At 37.0% G+C, this 18,912-nt stretch overlaps 1 protein-coding gene across 2 annotated transcripts; it reads left to right on the forward strand.

The window, feature by feature from the left end:
• Nucleotides 1-478: 478 nt before the first annotated feature.
• Nucleotides 479-13,259, forward strand: FBXO4 (F-box protein 4). Of its 2 annotated transcripts, XM_069492283.1 has the most exons (7): nucleotides 479-781; nucleotides 4,207-4,442; nucleotides 6,581-6,801; nucleotides 10,546-10,621; nucleotides 10,735-10,910; nucleotides 11,558-11,733; nucleotides 12,706-13,259. In XM_069492283.1, exons 1-7 carry the CDS (start codon nucleotides 593-595, stop codon nucleotides 12,793-12,795), a joined length of 1,164 nt encoding a protein of 387 aa, XP_069348384.1. In that variant the 5' UTR covers nucleotides 479-592; the 3' UTR covers nucleotides 12,796-13,259. The 2 variants fall into 2 exon arrangements, with proteins under 2 accessions (XP_069348384.1, XP_069348385.1); XM_069492284.1 differs by lacking the exon at nucleotides 11,558-11,733.
• The last annotated feature ends 5,653 nt before the right edge of the window (nucleotides 13,260-18,912 follow it).

An 18,912-nucleotide genomic window follows, 5' to 3' on the forward strand; every position in this document is an offset into this window, starting at 1 on the left:
CCGTTTTTTTTTTTTCCTGCTTTTTTATGAGATACATGAATTCTGCAATTTTTTAATGTACTTATTTATATTTTTGCACAGTGGAACCAGACTCATTTTGGCCAAAGGTCCTTTATGATTGGGCTCTTGACTGCTTCTGTAATATTCATTTTCGCCAATCCCCAAGGAAACAAATGGTAAATTGGTGATTGAAGAAACAAACACAAAACAAGCAAAAAACTGGTTATTCAGCCCGAGATAGTGTAAGAGGGCTATCTACTGAACAAGCAGGAGTCGCCCAGGTAAAGTGGAAATGGGTCGCAGACTCAGGGAACGTCTTGAGAGACGGCAGGAAGTCACAAAGGAGCCGGAGATTTTATAGCCCTGGGTGCGTTACGGTGGCTGAGGGTTAGGCCGCCAGTGACTGGGAAGCGATTGTTGACGGAACCACGCCCAGTGGGGCCACTTCCCAGTGTCCTGGCCGGTTCGGCGGGCCTAACCTGTCCCGGAGGCAGCTCCGCCAGGAGAGACGCGCGGGCGGTGGGCGGCGACCCGCCGGGGAGAGGGACTGGCCCGCGTGTCCCCGCGGGCGTCACGTGCGGTGCCGGCGGCCATGGCGGGAAGCGAGCCGCGCAGCTGGACCAGCTCCTCCCCGCCGCCGCCCAGCGACTGGAGCCGCCTGGAAGCGGCCATCCTCAGCGGCTGGAGGACCTTCTGGCAGTCCGTGGGCAAGGAGAGGGCGGCGCAGACGGCCCCGCGGGAAGAGGCGGACGAGGCGGCCAGTACCCTGACCCGGCTGCCGGTGAGCGTCTGCCCGGCCCGCGGCGGAGGGGTCGCCGGGGCCTCGGGGCCTGGGGGCCTCCTGCGTCAGGCCTGGTCCGCGCAGCCCTTCCCAGTATCGACCCAAACAAGTGACCGAGGCAAACATCTCAATCAAAGGCTTACTGCTGTGGCTGTTTTTCTGAAGGGGAGTTTGGAATCTTCCGCATGTTAAAGGCACATAGAAGGAAAGAGGCAGGGGGGACGGTGGGCTGATGAGGCAAAGGGGGCTCACATTCTGGTTAGGCCCAGGGAGTCGACATTTTACATGAAATAAGAGGAATGTTGGAAGGGAAAAAGGGAGTGAAGCAAGCGTCAATTATGTAGATGTCCCTGGGTAGGTGGAAGAATGTCTGAATCTGTGTGTCTCCATTTTTGTTACCTGTAAAGATAAACTTGTAATTCATTGTTAATGTGGAATCAAATGGCTTTAGTTTTAGGTGCTAGACATTGTTACAGCTGGCATGCCCTTGCTTATGGGACGTCAGTAAGGAATTTCCTTAACTAATTAATGATCTGTGGGGCCAGTTCTTCACAGGTACCTGAGGTCTTCACTTTCTTATTTGCATAAGGAGTTAGGGGTGGCCCTGAGATTTTTATTTCTTTCTACACATGCAACATTGTCACTTAGAAGCTACAATTGTCCAGAAACGCCTTGGGGTTGACTCTTTGTGCCCCACAGCCAGCCGGAACATCCCAGGGAAGCACCTTCACGGGGTGCCGTGGTGACCAGCCAGATCACCCTCAGGTTTTCCACCCCTAAAACAGGCACATGGGACTAGGACCCCATGAATGTTCGGTTAAGGAAATGAGATTATTCCTGACTTTTTGGTGTAAAGGAAAATAAAAATTTCAGGACCACCCCTAACTCCGTATGCAAAAGAAAAAGTCAAGCTTGGAGACTGAGTCCTGTAACACTCCTTTCCTAATGAATAGCTGTTACTCCATTGTGCACTAGCCAGATCCCCACAGAAAGGTAAAAGATGGCGCTGCACAGTGGCTCACCACAGTGGCTCACACCTGTAATCCTAGCACTTTGGGAGGCTGAGGCGGGAGGGTTGCTTGAGGCCAGGAGTTGGGGACCAGCCTGGGTAACATATCAAGACCCTGTTTCTACAAAAAGTAGAAAAATTAGCTGGGCATGGTGGTGCACACCTGTAGTCTCAGCTACTCAGGAGGCAGGAGGATCCCTTAAGTCCAGGATTTTGATGTTTCAGTGAGCTTTGATGATGCCACTGTACTCTAGCCCAGGCAACAGAGTGAGACCCTGTCTCAAAAAAAATAAAGGACCTCAGCCATCTAAGAAGGACTGTCCCCACAAATGATTCATAAGGACATTCTTTGCTGGCCTCCCATAAACCAGGACATGAATATTGTAACTGTGAGCTAAAATAAAATCTTTAGCCCCCCAGCTGACTGAATGGACCCCCTCCCTCTAGGCCAAGGAGATCCTAGAAGAACCTTAAAGCTGAGTTGCCGGCCATGAGGAAAAGGAAAGTCAGACACGCCTAGTTATGTCCTGTCTCTTTTGGAGTTATTCTTTGTTAACAGTAAGGTACAAAATCATTAACAGGCCCAAGGCCATGTAAGACAAAGGTGAAACCACACCTGCAGGTCATCAATTTACTTAATAGATCACTTGAGTCTCTGTATATGTCTGGTAGATAGTCTCTGATTAACAGACTTCCTTAACTTAAAACATTCCAAGCCTTTAGACAAAGCTTCATTTCTTTAATCAATTATAATACAAATCAAAGGGTCTTTAAATCCTTCTATAATTGTAAGCCTGCCCTGCCCCCTACCCCTTTGAGATGTCCTGCCTTTTCAGGCCAAACCAATGTACACCTCCCATGTACTGATTATGACTTAATGTGTAATTCCTGTCTCCCTAAAATGTATAAAATCAAACTATAACACAGCCACTGCAAGATCATTTGCTCAAGGCTTCTTGGGCAGGGCTCTCTAGGCCATGGTCACACATATTCAGCTCAGAATAAACCTCTTTAAATTATTTTACAGAGTTTGGGTTTTTTTCCATTGACATAACTTTAGGTCTGCAGACTAAGTCTAGCTCCTAAAACTAAAATCTGTTCAATTCCACACTGATAATGTTGATTATAAGTTTATCTTCCCAGATGCAGACCAGAGACAAGGAAATTAATCATTCCTCCACCTTCCCAGAGATATCTGCATAATCGATTCTGTCTTTACTTTTTTTTTTCTCTTCAGACATTGACCTTATCTTATGTAAAAATGTAGATTTCCTGGACACTAACTAAAAATTCACAAGAATGTAATCATTTGTCTTACATCTACCTGCCCCTTTTCCTACATGCCTCTTCCCCTTTAAGGAAATGCATAAATACTAAACCTGAAAAACTCTTTGGGAGAAAAAAACAATCACAAATGCATCTGTGGCCTGTGTTTTTCCTGAACGTGCCCTAAAGCTGGCTTACTAAACCTTGATTGATTGAGATCCTTGCCTCACTCATTTTGGGTTATCATTGATTAGCTTGGAAAAGCATTCCAGCATCCATCTGTGTTCCCAACATCTTTCATCCCAGAATCAGTGTGTCAAAACTTGAGGGGTTACCAAAACAAACACTTTCCAAGGACATTGTGGCTGTGACTGTTATCTTACCGTATATTTGAAGTTACAAAACTGCCACTCAATTGAAAATAAATGACGAAGTTATAAGTTGCTCAAGTTATAACAAGCCACAAGAACTATACATATGATTTATTGTTAAACTTTTCAGGTAGGTGGGAAAATGGAGAGAACAGTAATTCTTAAAAACTATTACAATTCTGTGTCTGTCTTATTTGGACTATTAACACATTCCTCTGATGTCCATTTCAAATTGAAAACTGCAGGTTTAGAATGCCTTCAAAATTTTCCCCCTTGCAGAAACAGTTTAATAGATTATATAGAACTCAGATCACAGATTTATACTCTTTGATTTGATACAGTGATAAAAGAAGAAATTTGCCCACTCATCTTTGATTTGATCTAATGATAAAATCATAGATTTGTCTACTTGATAAAGGTTTTATCCTGAAGAATAAATTATTTCCTTAAATACCCTATTTAAATAAATGATATATCAAAATACCCATGAGAAGAAATTAAAGAAACTGGTTATTTTGCTTGAAAAATATCCTAACAGTGGTTGGTTTTTCAGGAATGTTTCAGTGTGTCAGAAATTAAGTGTTCAGTTATGATTCCTGATGGCAAGTAAATATATTTATTATAGATAGATTTAATTATTAAAAATACTGACTGTTCAATTGACCTTTAGTTGTTTAGTATAATCATTCTTTTTTGATTATGTAATTTATCACTGAATGCAATTTTCCAAGATAAATTATTCATTCCTTTTTCCTACCTGGTGCTTTTTCTTGTTTCAGATTGATATACAGCTATATATTTTGTCATTTCTTTCACCTCATGATCTGTGTCAGTTGGGAAGAACAAATCATTATTGGAATGAAACTGTACGTGATCCAATTCTGTGGAGATATTTTCTGTTGCGGGATCTTCCTTCGTGGTCTTCTGTTGACTGGAAGTCTCTTCCAGATCTAGAAATCTTAAAAAAACCTATATCTGAGGTCACTGATGGTGCATTTTTTGACTACATGGCAGTGTAAGTATCTAGTTTTATGAATTAGAAAGAAAATGTTAAATTTTACTGTATTACTAAGCAATATCCAAGTTAGTTCTGACTCCGCTACTGAGTATATAGATTTTGGGTCTAACTGTTCTCTTGTCACAATTGGGGGTTGAGTTAAATGATTTCCTTCATAGGACCCTTCCAGCTTTAACATTTTGTTATTTCCCTGTGGTGCCTAACCAGTATTTGAATAATTATATCTAGTACAGATGGCAAGAAGTAAAACACTTAGAATTCTGATTATTTTTAGAACACTTGTCATTTTGTTAAATAGTAAATACTTTTCCACATTCAGAAAAGCAATGGCCAGAGATCAGAAAACATTTCTTGGCCGGGAAGAAAACCATTCTCAAGGCTCTGGGAAATAAGATTTTTGTTAGCACCCAGGATCACTGACAGTTTTGAATATCATGTAGGTGAGGGAATTAATGTTACTGAGCAACTGCAGCATATCGGATTCCACAGGGAACACTTTATGTGTGTTTTACTTATTTAGTCTTTCACGCAACAAGATTTTAACTTTGTGTCACTGCTGTATAATTGAAGTTCATCGAGGGAGGGATAGGGAACCTGTGGCCTTGGGGGCCACATGTGGCCTTCTGGATCCTTGAGTGCAGCCTTTTGACTGAATCAAAATTTTACAGAACAAATGAAGGGATTTGTTCTGTGAAGTTTGGATTTAGTCAAGGGGCCACATACTTTGGGGGATCTGGAGGGCCACATGTGATACTTATGCTTTAGGTAAGAATTGTTTTGCTGTGGCTAGATTCAGTAGCGACATACAGGATTTTTTTTTTTTTTTTCAAATTTTACTTAAGTTATTCAGAGCTTTACCATATTCTAATACAGATGCCATTATGTCAAGTCTTGTGAGACTATTTGATCAAGATGTACATGATTTGTTGTATATAATCTCAACAGATGCCACTCACTTGCTAGGCATTACCTCTGCAGTGCCCCACAGCCAACCATTCATCAAGTGTATGTGATCCTGTGGGACCAGAGTTTCCCCAGGGAATAATGATAATCATAGTATCTACCATTTATGATCATGTAAGTTATTTCTAATTCTTTGAACCCTAGGTGGTTGTTATTGCTTAAATAATAGTGATAAAGAAACTGAAATTCAGACTATAAATGCCTTATATAACTGGTTGCAGTGGTGAGGCTTAGGCAGGTCTACCTAGCTTCAATGCTAGTTTTTGTCCCTTTGTGAATTACAAGGCTTCTAATAAAAATGATTGTGTTAGATTAGTGATTGCCTTAAACAGCTTGACTTATTTAAAGGACTTAATGCTTCATTTTAATTTGGGTAATTTTGTTTTAATTTTTGATAAAATGTATAATTGCTAGTTTAGAGATTTATAGCTATTGAAAGAAACTGAATTCTTTCACATGATTCTTAGTTTGCTAGGTTGCTATGAGGAACATTTGAAACTCTCTCTACATTTAACACTTAATGAACTATTATATTTGAGGCCAATAATAGGAGTTACTAAGAAATTTGGTTTTATTTGTGGCCTTAGTAAATTCTTTTTTAACTTCTAGGACATTAAGCTAACTGCGTAGCTTATCTTTAGTGCTGAGTTTCTCAATCTCGGCACCACTGACATTTTGGGCCAGATAATTCTTTGTTCCGGGGCTACTCTGTGCGCTGTAGGATGTTTAGCAGCATTTCTGGCCTCTACACACTTCTCTTGCTCTCCCCCTAATTGTGACAACAAAAATGTTCACATATTGCCAAATGTGCCTTGAGTATAACCTTGAGTATAAACCTCTTCAGATTGGGAACCATTACTCTATGTAGTAAATTTTGACTATTCAAACAAGCGTTCCATAAGAGAATCTAAGTGAAAGATTAGAAAGTAAGTAACGACTTCCTGGGGAAGAGTTCCTCAGCTTCTGAGTCACTCCTATTGCTAGAGTACCTGATGTTTTTCCCTGTCATGGCACTGTTCATACATATTATGGTGGTGTCTGTCCTCCACGGCCCTTCTGGAGGATTGAGACTATATAATCATTGTATCCATTGTGTCAATAAATTATATATTGTTGAATGAATAACTGGTTGTTCTCTGTGTTAATTTTCTAATTGTGACAATTTCATACAGCTATAAAATGTGCTGTCCATATACAAGAAGAGCCTCGAAATCCAGCCGTCCTATGTATGGAGCTGTCACCTCTTTTTTACACTCACTGATCATTCAGAATGAACCACGATTTGCTATGTTTGGACCAGGTTTGGAAGAACTGAATACATCTTTGGTGTTGAGCTTGATGTCTTCCGAGGAACTTTGCCCAATGGCTGGTTTACCTCAGAAACAGATTGATGGTAATTTTCATATTAATCTACAGTACATAATAATTCAAACATTTTGAGCTTGACACTAGTGTTAAAAAGAAAGTAGTTTATTTTTTAAGTAATTCTTTGCTGTAATGAAATATGGTACTTTTGGAGAACAGCCTCAAATATAACAGTGCAGTAATAGTTCATTCATACAGACTGACAAAAAATTAATTTACCTATTATAAGAAGTAAACTTCCTCTTAATTCCTCAAATTTGTATAATCTAGAGCTTAAGATTATGTGAAAGTAAACTGTGTTGTCAGGATATTGTATTTGTACAGTGGATATCACATTTACTATATTTTAAAAGAAAGTTATCAGCAAAATCATTCAGCATCTAAGTGCAAAGTATTTTGATAAATATTGGAATTTCCAAAAAAGAGCTCCTTCCCCTCTTTCTATGAAAAGAAAACTCAATAATGTGTAATTATTTGGCAAAGCAGTATATATAATAAACATATATAAAACTATAACTTAGCTTATCCTTTACTTATTGAGAGCACCTATTAGATGTTGGTGATACAGAGATTTAGAACAAACAATGTGAAAAATTTCTTTCTGCCCCAAATATCTATTTGGTCTAAATGAGAACATAGACATGTATACAGATGATTAAAATATGATGTAATTATCTCCTGGGTGGAAAGACAAGGGTTAAAGAAGATTCCCTATTGATGACGATGCCTCGTGTATATCATTAGGGTGGGTGGTCATAGGCCATCAAGAAAAGACAGAGAAAAGTATTCTAAGCAGTGAGAACTACATTTCTAAAAGCACAGAACTCTGGATGTGCAGGACACATTTGAAATAGCTCTGTGTGTCTAAAAAGAGTGGAGCTATTTGAAAAGAAACATATGCCATGCTTAAGCATTTGAATTTAAGTAGAAGATTGAGGTGATTAGGGTTGCATTTTAGAAAGATTCCTCTGGATCCTGAATGAAGAATTGATTAGAAGGGGCTAAAGACATTGATACCCAGTAAGAAGCCACTTATAATATTATTATAAAAATATGAAGAAGATCTGTCACTAACCCTCCATTGTTAATGACAATGAAGAGAAGAGAATGAGTGTTAAGGATATAAAATTGACAGAATGAATATAAATTAGCAGTAATAAGGATAGCTTCAGGTTTCTTACTTGGGTTTCATGTTGTATGATAGAGGATTCAGTAGAATAAGGAATCATTGGAGGAGTAAGAGAAATTTTGGGGAGTGTGGGTAAAGGTGAGATCTGTGTAGGGAGAATAACTATTATTTGGAATGTATTGACTTTGATAACTATGGGAGATCCAAGTAGAGATGCCTACTAAAAGCAATCCACTGGAATGGAAACTCCATGAAGGTGGGAATCTTGGTCAGCTTTATTTTTAATTGTATCTGTGGTGCCAGGCACATAGTAGGCACAGTCTAGACACCTGGTGAATGAATTAATGATTTTATGGATTACTTTATTCATCCCGATCTTAAGGGCAAGATCTGTTCTAGAAATCGAGATTTGGGAGTTATATGGAATCAACATGGACTTGAAAGCTTTTGAGGATGGAGAGGAAGATTGTGAGTCAGGTGCTGAAATCTTTAGTTAATGTTTGGGGGAAGGGATTATTAGAAATTTATAAATGACAAGGTCAAGGAAGGGAAGATGGCGCTACAGCTGACTGGTGTGTTTCTCAAATAGGTGGAGTTTTTTTTAAGAGGGTTGGTGAGTAATAGTTTAGACGTGGTATTGGGAGTAAAGAGAACATCAACCTCCCCTCCTCTGAAATGTGAAAAATAAGCAACTTTGCTATGTGAGAGTTCTCTGCAAGAGAAGCAGCACTGAGGGGCAGAGGTCAGTTTCAGGCAAGGCCATTAGGTGGAAAGAATACTTCCACAAGTTGAGTTTATGGGGAAATTTGCTGATTATGAAAAGTCAATTCCATTTTCTAGAGAGGAGTTGAAGTGATTGTTTAAAAATGCTAACGTATACCTCAAACTCTGCAAGATGAGAGAACATGGGCTTACGTCATTTGCAAGGAAGTGCAGAAGAGCATGGAGACCATATTCGACTGAGGTTAGATGTGTTGAGAGGGTAATGTCTGGGAGTTAACTGATGAAAACAACGATCAGAAACATGGTAGATTTGTTGCTATGACCTCTTTGTGGAGAACGTACCAGATCTTGTGGCTAAAGGACTAGAGTCACCAGGCCTGGGATGGTTACAGTCCTAGCACCCAAGAGACCCAACACTCTGTACATGTGTTGCCTAGAATGGTGACATGAGATGATATGGCATAGCTTATTTAAAAAATAGATTTTATATAATGTAGGAATTAAAAGTATGAAATGCTAGAGTTGTCTCTAATTAGGTGGGGGTCCGATATATTGAGGTTTGGTTTCTTTATCTTGAAGAGCAGTGGCTTCGTAGAGAAGAGACATAATTAGATATGCATTATTAAGCAATCTCTTCAGCTGCTGTCAGAAGAAAGGATAGTATGAGGCAAGAGAATATAGGAGACTGGATGCAGGCTGAGTGTGGTGGCCTACACCTGTAATCTCAGCACTTTGGGGGGCCAAAGTGGGAGGATCACTTGAGCCCAGAAGTTTGAGACTGGCCTGTGCAACATAGTGAGACACCATCTCTACAAAAATTTAAAAAAAATTAATGTGGTGGTGTGCACCTGTAGTTTCAGCTACAGGTGAGAGGCTGAGGCAGATGGATCACTTCAACCCGGGAATTTGAAGTAACTTTGAGCTATGATTGGGCCACTGTACTCCAGCCTAGGAGACAGAGAAAGACCCTGTCTCTAACAAAGAAAAAAAAAAAGTGATTGCAGAAGTCCAGGTGAGCAATGCTGATAATTTGGACTAAAGGGAATGGGGATTCAGAGAAGTGACCAGATTTAAGAGAATGTTTATATAGCAAGAAGAAGTAGAGCCATGGAAGTCCAGAAAGATCTTTCTAGGAAGCAAGAGGAGAATCAGCCACTGAATGTTGACACAGTCAAAGGAGGGAAGAGGTTGAGAAAGAACAAACAACAGTATCAAATGATTCTGATATAAAGTAGTAAGAAGCTAATATTTAGCACCTGTTAGTTACCAGTCACTCTGCTAGGAGTTTTATGTATGTGATCTCATTTAATCTTCATAAGAAGCCAAGAAGAACATATTATTCTATTAATATTTTTTTATGTCAAACTGCAGCATACAAATAAGTGGCCATAAGTGACAAATTCAGGATTCTAATCCAAGTCTGTCTAATTCCAAATTTCAGTATCTGTAGTTAGTTCCTTAATTTTCTTAGATGCTATTGGTGACTCCCCATCAATTTAAAAACAGCTTTTTGGAGGGGGGAAAAAGGCACTTCATTGAATGTATACATGGATTGTAAGACAAATGAGAAATATAAAAATATGAAAATGCGTCTTAGTCTTGAGGATAAATAGTAGTAGCTACTATGATGCAGCTGCTACTGATAAAGTTACTGTTGACAGGGATGATGATATAAAAAGGACTGTTAAAAAGCCTAGCAGTTCTTTGTTCTCTTTCCATGTTTTTATTGTCATGAGAATGAAAATTGCATACATCTTTTCTTCAACACAAACATTTCATTTTATTCCAAAGCTATATATAAGTTATCGTAGAATTTTTTCTTTGCTCTTTTTGCTTTCACTGAATAATTTTTTTCAGTCTGATCTTTTGCTGCCTTTATTAATGACTTGCTTTGACAACTATAATTTTTTTTTTTTTTAGGTATTGGATCAGGAGTCAATTTTCAGTTGAACAACCAACATAAATTCAACATCCTGATACTATATTCAACCACCAGGTAAGGCTACCTACTTGGTGGCCTACCTGAAACATCAGGACTGGAAACTTTTAGGGGGTTGGCGTCTATTTAGTATCTTTTTATGTTACATCTTTACATTTTTTTTTTTCTAGAAAGGAAAGAGATAGAGCAAGGGAAGAACATACAAGTGCAGTTAACAAGATGTTCAGTCTACAGAATGAAGGGGATGATCAACAAGGAAGCCGGTACAGTGTGATTCCACAAATTCAGAAGGTGTGCGAAGTTGTAGATGGGTTCATCTACGTTGCAAATGCTGAAGCTCATAAAAGTAAGCATTCTCTTATCTTCTTTTTTAAAACACTACTGTGGTGTACTAGTGTACTAGTGTAGTGTACATGCCTGTTTCTGGGAATAAATCTTTTTACCTCAGTCTCTTCTGCTCTTCTACATAAAACAGCTAATATTAAATCTGAAAATTATAAGACAAAAAAAATCAAAATGAACTGACACATTGATAAGAATTGTTGCAGGCTGGAAGGCAATGAAAGGAAATCTATACTGCAAGAGGGAAGAAGTCCTATATCCAGCAAAAATATTTTTTAAAAATAAAGGCAAAATCAAGAGGTTTTCAGAAAAACAAAAGTTGAGTGTCTTAATTCATTTGTGCTGCCTGACAGTACGTACCATAGATCTTCAGGGAAATATCTACATCAAAGCAATTTTGCCTTTACACTATGGAGACATTTGAGTGGTACTATGATTTCCCACCCCCTCTGGCTGAACCTACATTCCTATCCTCACAAGGCCACTTAATCTAATTTTATGACAGATGAATAAATGAACCTAGCAGTAGGTTATATTTGGATCCTGGTAAATTTTTTGTTCCCTTGCTTTGTTAGTTTTTAATTTTATTTAATTTATTTTTGAAAGTGTTATAAGTAATGAAAATTAAGGGTTGTGACTTATACTTCTTAGGACATGACTGGAAAGATGAATTTTCTCATATTATGGCAATGACAGATCCAGCTTTTGGATCTTCGGGAAGACCAATGTTGGTTTTATCTTGTATTTCTCAAGCGGATGTAAAAAGAATGCCCTGTTTTTACTTGGCTCATGAGCTGCGTCTTAATCTTCTAAATCACCCATGGATGGTAAGGTCCTTTTTTTCTCTGGTAACACAAATCTTATTTTATTCTTCACTTTATTTTCTATTTGATTTTATTTTTTCCTATTCATCCTCTTTAATGAAATGGCATTTTAAAGTCAGTTTTAATAGCTTAATCTATTATTACTAATAGGTTAATCTGAGCTATCTGATTGGTGGTAATATTACTAAATTTCAGCTGATCAATTGTTCCCTACTTTCCTCTCCTCTCATAGAAACAGTGAGATAATAATTGGGGATTTTTCTTTTTCAAATGCCATTGTCATGGTGTTTTCAGCATCAATGTATTATGCATTAAGGATCATCAAAAATGTATGTTCCATCATATGTTATTGCTTTCTAGAATATATTTTAATCATGGAATCCTTTCTTCAAATGAAAGCTGCTCAGTAAAACAGATAAAGAAAAATTAAAGTTGGAAATGCTTTTGCAGAAAAAGTTAGATTATTGATTTTTTTTTTTTTTTTTTTTTTTTTTTGTTCTTCCCTGGAGCTTCAGAGATGCCTTATGACAGCTACTGGTAAAAGTTTACCCTCTTGAATGGTGGGAGTCTCAGCTTTATGGTTAGGAGTGGCAGTCTTTAACACAATTTTGCAACAGAATGTCACATTTGTCAGCTGACTAGCTGGGTTTTAGTTTTCAAAGTGGATCCTTTGGAGGAATTTTTTTTTTCCCTCTAATATATACAAGCAAGTCACAGAAATGGTAGTTCCTCCTATTTCCAAAGCTGAGTTCCAAGGTAAATGATAAGCCTCATATTGGTAATTGCTGTAAGACATGAGAGAAGATCATATTTTTATCTAAATGCTCTAGAAGACAAAACCTGAATGACTTATTCCAAGTTTATTGGGATTATTTTAGTTCTGTTCTTTTCATAGTGCCTAGAAAAAAAGTCTCTCCTAATCAAAAGATTTTGGACTCAGTTTTTTACTGACAAAGTTCTGTTATCTGTTCATAGGTCCAGGATACAGAAGCTGAAACCCTAACTGGTTTTTTGAATGGCATTGAATGGATTCTTGAAGAAGTAGAATCTAAACGTGCAAGATGATCCTCCATTTGGACCTTGGGAACTGAAACCATTTGAAAAGTTGGTACAAAGGTCATGATGTGGTTATTTGCTCAGTCAGCCTACTTTGTCCTACCTTCTTCTCAGGTGGGCTTTATATTGGACAGCTGTAGCTGCTGTGTTTTTGATGTTATTCTTCATTTTTATCTTAAATCAATTATAAGAAAAAAGTTTCAATCCTAGTATTTAGCCCCAAAATGAACCTTTAAACATTTTTTGATAACTTTTATATTTTCTGTCTTTTAAAAAATATTAAATATTGGAAAAAAACAAGTTTGTACCTCTCTCATTCTTTGTGGTTTATATTCTATTCAGTCCAGATTGCCCTACTGGAAACAGCAGATTTGCTAAGCTTTTCATACAGTCTTTTCAAAGATTCATAACTGGTTTATCAGAAAGGAAGTTTTATCTCTTCTTAATAAATATACTGCTTAAAGAATGAAAAATTCACTGGAAATGCATTTAATATTATATTATGGCCATACAACCTCTGTCTTATAATGAAACAGTAAAAAGCAAGCTTATGTCATATTTAATACTATTTCAGTGAAAAATAACTTCCTGGTAGTTCTTAGTATTTACAAATAACTGAAAGCTCATGAGGTACTAATACCAAATTCTATTCCATACTCAAAGAGAAAACATTCCAGAGACTTACATGTATCATGTTACCTCCTTCCCTAAACTGCTTATGCTTTGCAGAGGAAACACCCTAGTATCTCATTGAAAGTGAAGAATTTTAAGATTATAGTAAAAGGCATAAATACCTACATGTAGTTCATACAAATTCCATATTTAAATGTATTTCCCTTTCGGACAGAAAGCTTGTAATATATATTATATTAATATATATAATTATATTTAGTCTCATTTAGGTGAACGCCATTAGCATTTTGACCTTTTCATCAAGGAGGCAGAATTTTGCCTATTGAGCTATGGAGTTAGGAGGCCTTTGGGGAAAACCTATGAACATACAGTTTCACATTTGCCAGAATATTTTTTTAGGTACTCGTGGTTTTACTATGGTAAGTTATTTCTAACAATAATAATTAATCCAAAGTTATGATGGAACAGTGGTTTAATTACTGAGCACCACATGGAAACAGCACAATGCTTTCATGTCAGCTATCTTTTTTGAAAACAGCATTTCAATGCTATAATTAAGGTATTATCTCTGATTCACAGAGAAAATAAAATATTCAAATATTTTAGTATCAAGTCCTCAGGGACTCACCAGATTAAAACTAGTACCCTATATTTTGTCTTTTCTTATATCACACTCTAGTATTTATAATCTAGGTTTTTACTAAAGTAAGATATTTTTCTAGTTTTTAGTTTAATTTCCCACAGAGTCCAAATCAAATCTGTCCTTCTCTATATACTATGAAATTTAGTCTCTTTTGTATTAATTCATTTTAAATGGTCTTTTCTCTCAATTATCTGTGGATAGGACTTCTTTTACCCCATGACTATTTGTAGCATGAAATATAATTTATTATATTAATATGTTATCCTTGGTATCTTTGATAAGTATTTAAGATTTTTCATTTTAGATGTTTTTCTGCTTATCATGGGGACAAAGGGGATATAAAAAATTACTATTTATGAGGATGCTGTAAAATTTACAAAATCTTTAAATGTTGGAGCTGGGACTAAATTCTAGCCTTTATGATAGCTATGTCAGGCAATGTGCATAATACTTTGTACATGTAAACTTTAAATCTTAGAACTTTCTTCTCTGAAGTACTTTTTAATAGAAAAACATGCCCATATCAATACATTTGTTAATATTAATAGTTATCTAGTTCCTATCCTATTTTGTTCTAGAAACTATATATCAATGATGACATAATGTCAGGGTTTTTTATTTGTTTTGTCTTGTTTTGATATAAGGGAGCATTAAAGTACAAAGTCCTAGTTCATTTGTCAAATGATGCCATAACTATCAGAAGACTATTCTTAAATTCTGAAAACTATGGCAGTGCTATCCTTAGATTTCCAGAAGGTGGTACTATTGCTACATACGGGAAGACAGAATTTATGACCTGAGAAATAGCGATTTCAACTTAACTTTTACAATTTTGACCAGACTGGATTTTTAGTAGCATTTTCTAAAGTGTGCTCTCAGCAGCGGTCCACAACCTTTTTGGCACCAGGAACTAGTTTCATGGAAGACAATTTTTCCATAGATGAGGGGGGAGGGAGTGTGGCAGAGTTCTACAGCCCGGTCCCTAACAGGCCACAGACTGGTACCTGTCTGTGGCCCCGGGGGTTGGGAACCCTGTTCTAACTAAAGTATAGTGATTACCTTGAAAGCTAAATCAACACAACATTAATTCTAAATGGGTTAAACAAGTTAAGCAGGTTACTGCAGGATTTCTCAGAGCCTTTAATATGCTGATATAAAATGTGATTCAAAAAAGATGATTTAGTGTGAGGCATTTCCATACTTATTCTACCATGAAATCACCTTTACACAGACTATATTTAATTTTGTTTTTATGGAACAAACTTAGGGAAAACTGTCTTTGGGGAATTCAAACCCAGTAGAATCTGGTTTTAAAATACTGTCATGACAACCCACAGAATAGGAGAAAAATTTTGCAAATGATATAAATGATAAGAGAATTATATCTAAATATATAAAGAACTATTAAACTTGATAATAAAAACACAAATAATCCAATTAAAAATGGGAAAAAGATCTGAATAGATATCTCTCCAAAGAAGATACACAAACAGCCAATAAGCATATGGAAAGATTCAACATCAGTAGCCATCAAAGAAAGCAATTAAAAAGCACAATGAGATACCACTTTATACCCACTAGAATGACTACAATAAGAAAAAGATAAAAACAAGTGTTAGCAAGGATGTGGAGAAATAGAAAACCACATACTTGCTGTTGGGAATGTAAATGATGTAGTCACTTTTGAAAACAATTTGGCAGTTTCTCAAAATGTTAAACAAAGGGTTACCATATGACCCAGCAATTCTCCTAGATATATACCTGAGAGAAATGAAAATATATGTGTGTACAAAAACTTGTATATAAATATTCATAGCAGCATTATCCATAATAGGCAAAAAATAGACTGAGGGAAAAATGCAGGTTCCCCACCACGTAACAGTAACACTGTGCTAGCCTGGAGTGCTCAGCAAACTCGTTACAAAGTAGGCTAGGCCGGCACCAAGATAACTACTGGGCCCAGAAAAAGTGCCCAGCACTTTCTTGCCTTGAAGCAGCTGGCTTAGACTGGCCCTGACTGCTTTAGAACTGCTTTAGGTGTTCTGTAGTGCCCTTTAGCTAATTGTAATACTAAAGTCTCTACCTAGCGGAGAATTGTAATATCTTTAACATAACATGGGTTGTGTGACTGCACATGATGGTGGCACTGCGCATGCGTGATTTGTTCCACTGTAAACAAGTAATGATACAATGTAAAAGCTCTGCCTCATTCATTGGAAAGGGATTTAAGGCAATATTACAGGGTGAGCAGATGCATATTTTGCCTGCAAGAAAGCTTCTGTGGAAGAAATTCCTGTGCTGCCCAGGAACAAGAGCCCTCCTATGTAATCTCTAATGAACTCAACTAACTCATCAAGCTGGACTTATCTGAGTCATTCTTTGACTTCTCAGCTTCATCTCAGTTTGGGTCGATGGTTTTTCTATATTGTCCTGGGATTTTCCTGAAACATGGACATGATCCAAGTGTCCATCATCTGATGAATGGATACAAACTATTGTGTATCCATACAATGGATACACTGCACCCATTAGGTGTGAATAGACCCATCACCTCCTCCCCTCTCCCTTCTGCCCGACACCTGATGAATGTTACTACTATATGTGCATGTAAGTGTTGGTTAGTTAAGTCAGTTAATACCAATATGATGGTGGTACATGTGGTGCTTGTTTTTCCATTCTTGTGATGCTTCACTTAGTAGAATGGGCTCCAGCTCTATCCAGGATAATACAAGAGTTGCTATATGACCATTGTTTTTTGTGGCTGAGTAGAACTCCATGGTATACATATTTTATTAATCCACTCATGTATTGATGGGCACTTCGGTTATTTCTATGTCTTTGCAATTGTGAATTGTGCTGCTATAAATATTCTAGTGCAGATGTCTTTTTTATAGAATGTCTTTTGTTCTTTTGGGTAGATGCCCAGTAATGGGATTGCTGGATCAAATGGTAGTGTAGCTCTTTGAGGTATCTCCATGTTACTTTCCACAGAGGTTCCTCTTAAATTCTAATCTAACACTTTTACCAACAGGCCAGTTGGCCCTTCAAAAGGCCAATTACAGAATATGGCTAAAAACGGAATAAAGTGAAGAATTCCAAAGTTCCAGTGTTCCATCAAGTTCTTCAGTATAGAAGTCAAATATCACTCAGTTCCTATAATTTTTTTCCTCAAATGCTAAAAAGGAAAGGGATGCCTGAATTTACCCAAATTGTCTTCTCATTGAAAACTTTTTTTGCCTTCATTTACTCAAACATAATTGAGAGAGGCATAATTAAACTGCTTGTTTTTGTTTTTTTAAATGACACAATTTTTTTTTTATTTCAAAGTATTAATTAAAGGGGTACAAGTGTTTTTGTTGCATGGCTGTCTTGTATGTTTAAGTCAGAGCTTATGGTGTTCCCATCACTAGAGTAGTGCCCATGGTACTCAATAGGTAAGTTTTTATCCCACGTCCACCATCCTGCCCATTTCTCTTCTTGGTTTCTCATGTACTTTATATCACTTTGTGCCTGTGTGTACAGTGTACCCACTTTTTAGCTCCCACTTATTAGTGAGAACATATGGTGTTTTTTTTTCCATTCCTGAGATACTTCACTTATCTACAATTCACTCCACATAGTTGCAAATGACATTATTTCATTCTTTTTATGGCTGAGTAGTACTCCATGATGTATGTGTGTGTGTGTGTGTACATTTATACATATGTATGTGTAAGTGTGTGTGTATACATTTATACATATATATGTGTGTGTGTGTGTGTGTATGTGTATATATATATATATATATAATCACATTTCCTTTATCCACTCATGAATTGAAGGGCACTTAGGTTGGTTCCACATCTTTGCAATTGTGAATTGTGCTGTGATAAACATTTGAATGCAGGTATCTTTTTGATTAAATGACTTCATTTCATTTGGGTTGATACCCAGCAGTGGGATTGCTGGACCAAATGGTATGTCTACATTTATTTCTTGAGGACTCTCCATATTGTTTTCCATAGAGGTTGTAGTAATTTGAAGAACCACTATTTAAGGGAATATTTACAACATGCACTATTATTCTTACCGTTTAAAGTAAATGGTAAATTTTAAAATGTTTTGTAGAGTAAAACCTTCATGAGACGGCACTATTAATATTTGCTTTTTAATATGAGAGGTGGAAGCCACAGAAAAATATTCTGTTACTAATATTATGAAAGTCCCCTTTTTTCTATTCCATTGGCATGCAATATGTAATATGAATTTTAAATTAGGATACTTTGCCAAACCACTCTCCTCAAAGCAGCACCCCTGAAGATAGCACTGAATCATGTAATCATAACACATCATCTACATCTGGCCAATTCCTCTATTCTGAATTGGCAGTAAAAGAATTTACAGCTATTTGAACACCAGGTAGTGGTCTGTCTTCAAAACTGCAAATAATAGAAGCATTGATAAACCACTCATGTTGCCTTTTGTTACCTTTTTTTAAATGAGCTTCTGAGGAAGGCAGGATATTACTTTTTATTTAAATCATTTTGTGATAACTGATTATGACAAATATGTTTGGCTGAAATGAAGGGGGATATACAAAAGAGAGACATCAGAGAATAATTACATTTGTTAATTCAATTCTTAACATTTTCAACTGAAAATTAAAACATAGATACTATTAATAACATTAAATCTATAGATAATATGTGTATAATAATGGTAGCAAATGTGTGTGTGTGTTTCTTCTAGAGGGAATTCTAGAGAAAGTGGGCAAGGCTACATTAGCTAGAAAAAACAGAATTTGAAAATTTGCAAAATGTTTGGCATATAAAAGAATTTTTGTAATAGTCATCCTATGTCACTCCCTCCCT

This window comes from Eulemur rufifrons, chromosome 17 (genome assembly GCF_041146395.1).
Source record: "Eulemur rufifrons isolate Redbay chromosome 17, OSU_ERuf_1, whole genome shotgun sequence".
NCBI lineage: Eukaryota > Metazoa > Chordata > Mammalia > Primates > Lemuridae > Eulemur > Eulemur rufifrons.

What these genes read in the sequence shown, in the direction of transcription:
- FBXO4 (XM_069492283.1), top strand. Translation starts at nt 593, where the DNA reads ATGGCGGGAAGCGAGCCGCGCAGCTGGACCAGCTCCTCCCCGCCGCCG. An exon ending in ACCTCAGAAACAGATTGATG is followed by an intron (nt 6,802 to 10,545) that starts GTAATTTTCATA and finishes TTTTTTTTTTAG; the next exon opens with GTATTGGATCAGGAGTCAAT. An exon ending in TTCTAAATCACCCATGGATG is followed by an intron (nt 11,734 to 12,705) that starts GTAAGGTCCTTT and finishes ATCTGTTCATAG; the next exon opens with GTCCAGGATACAGAAGCTGA.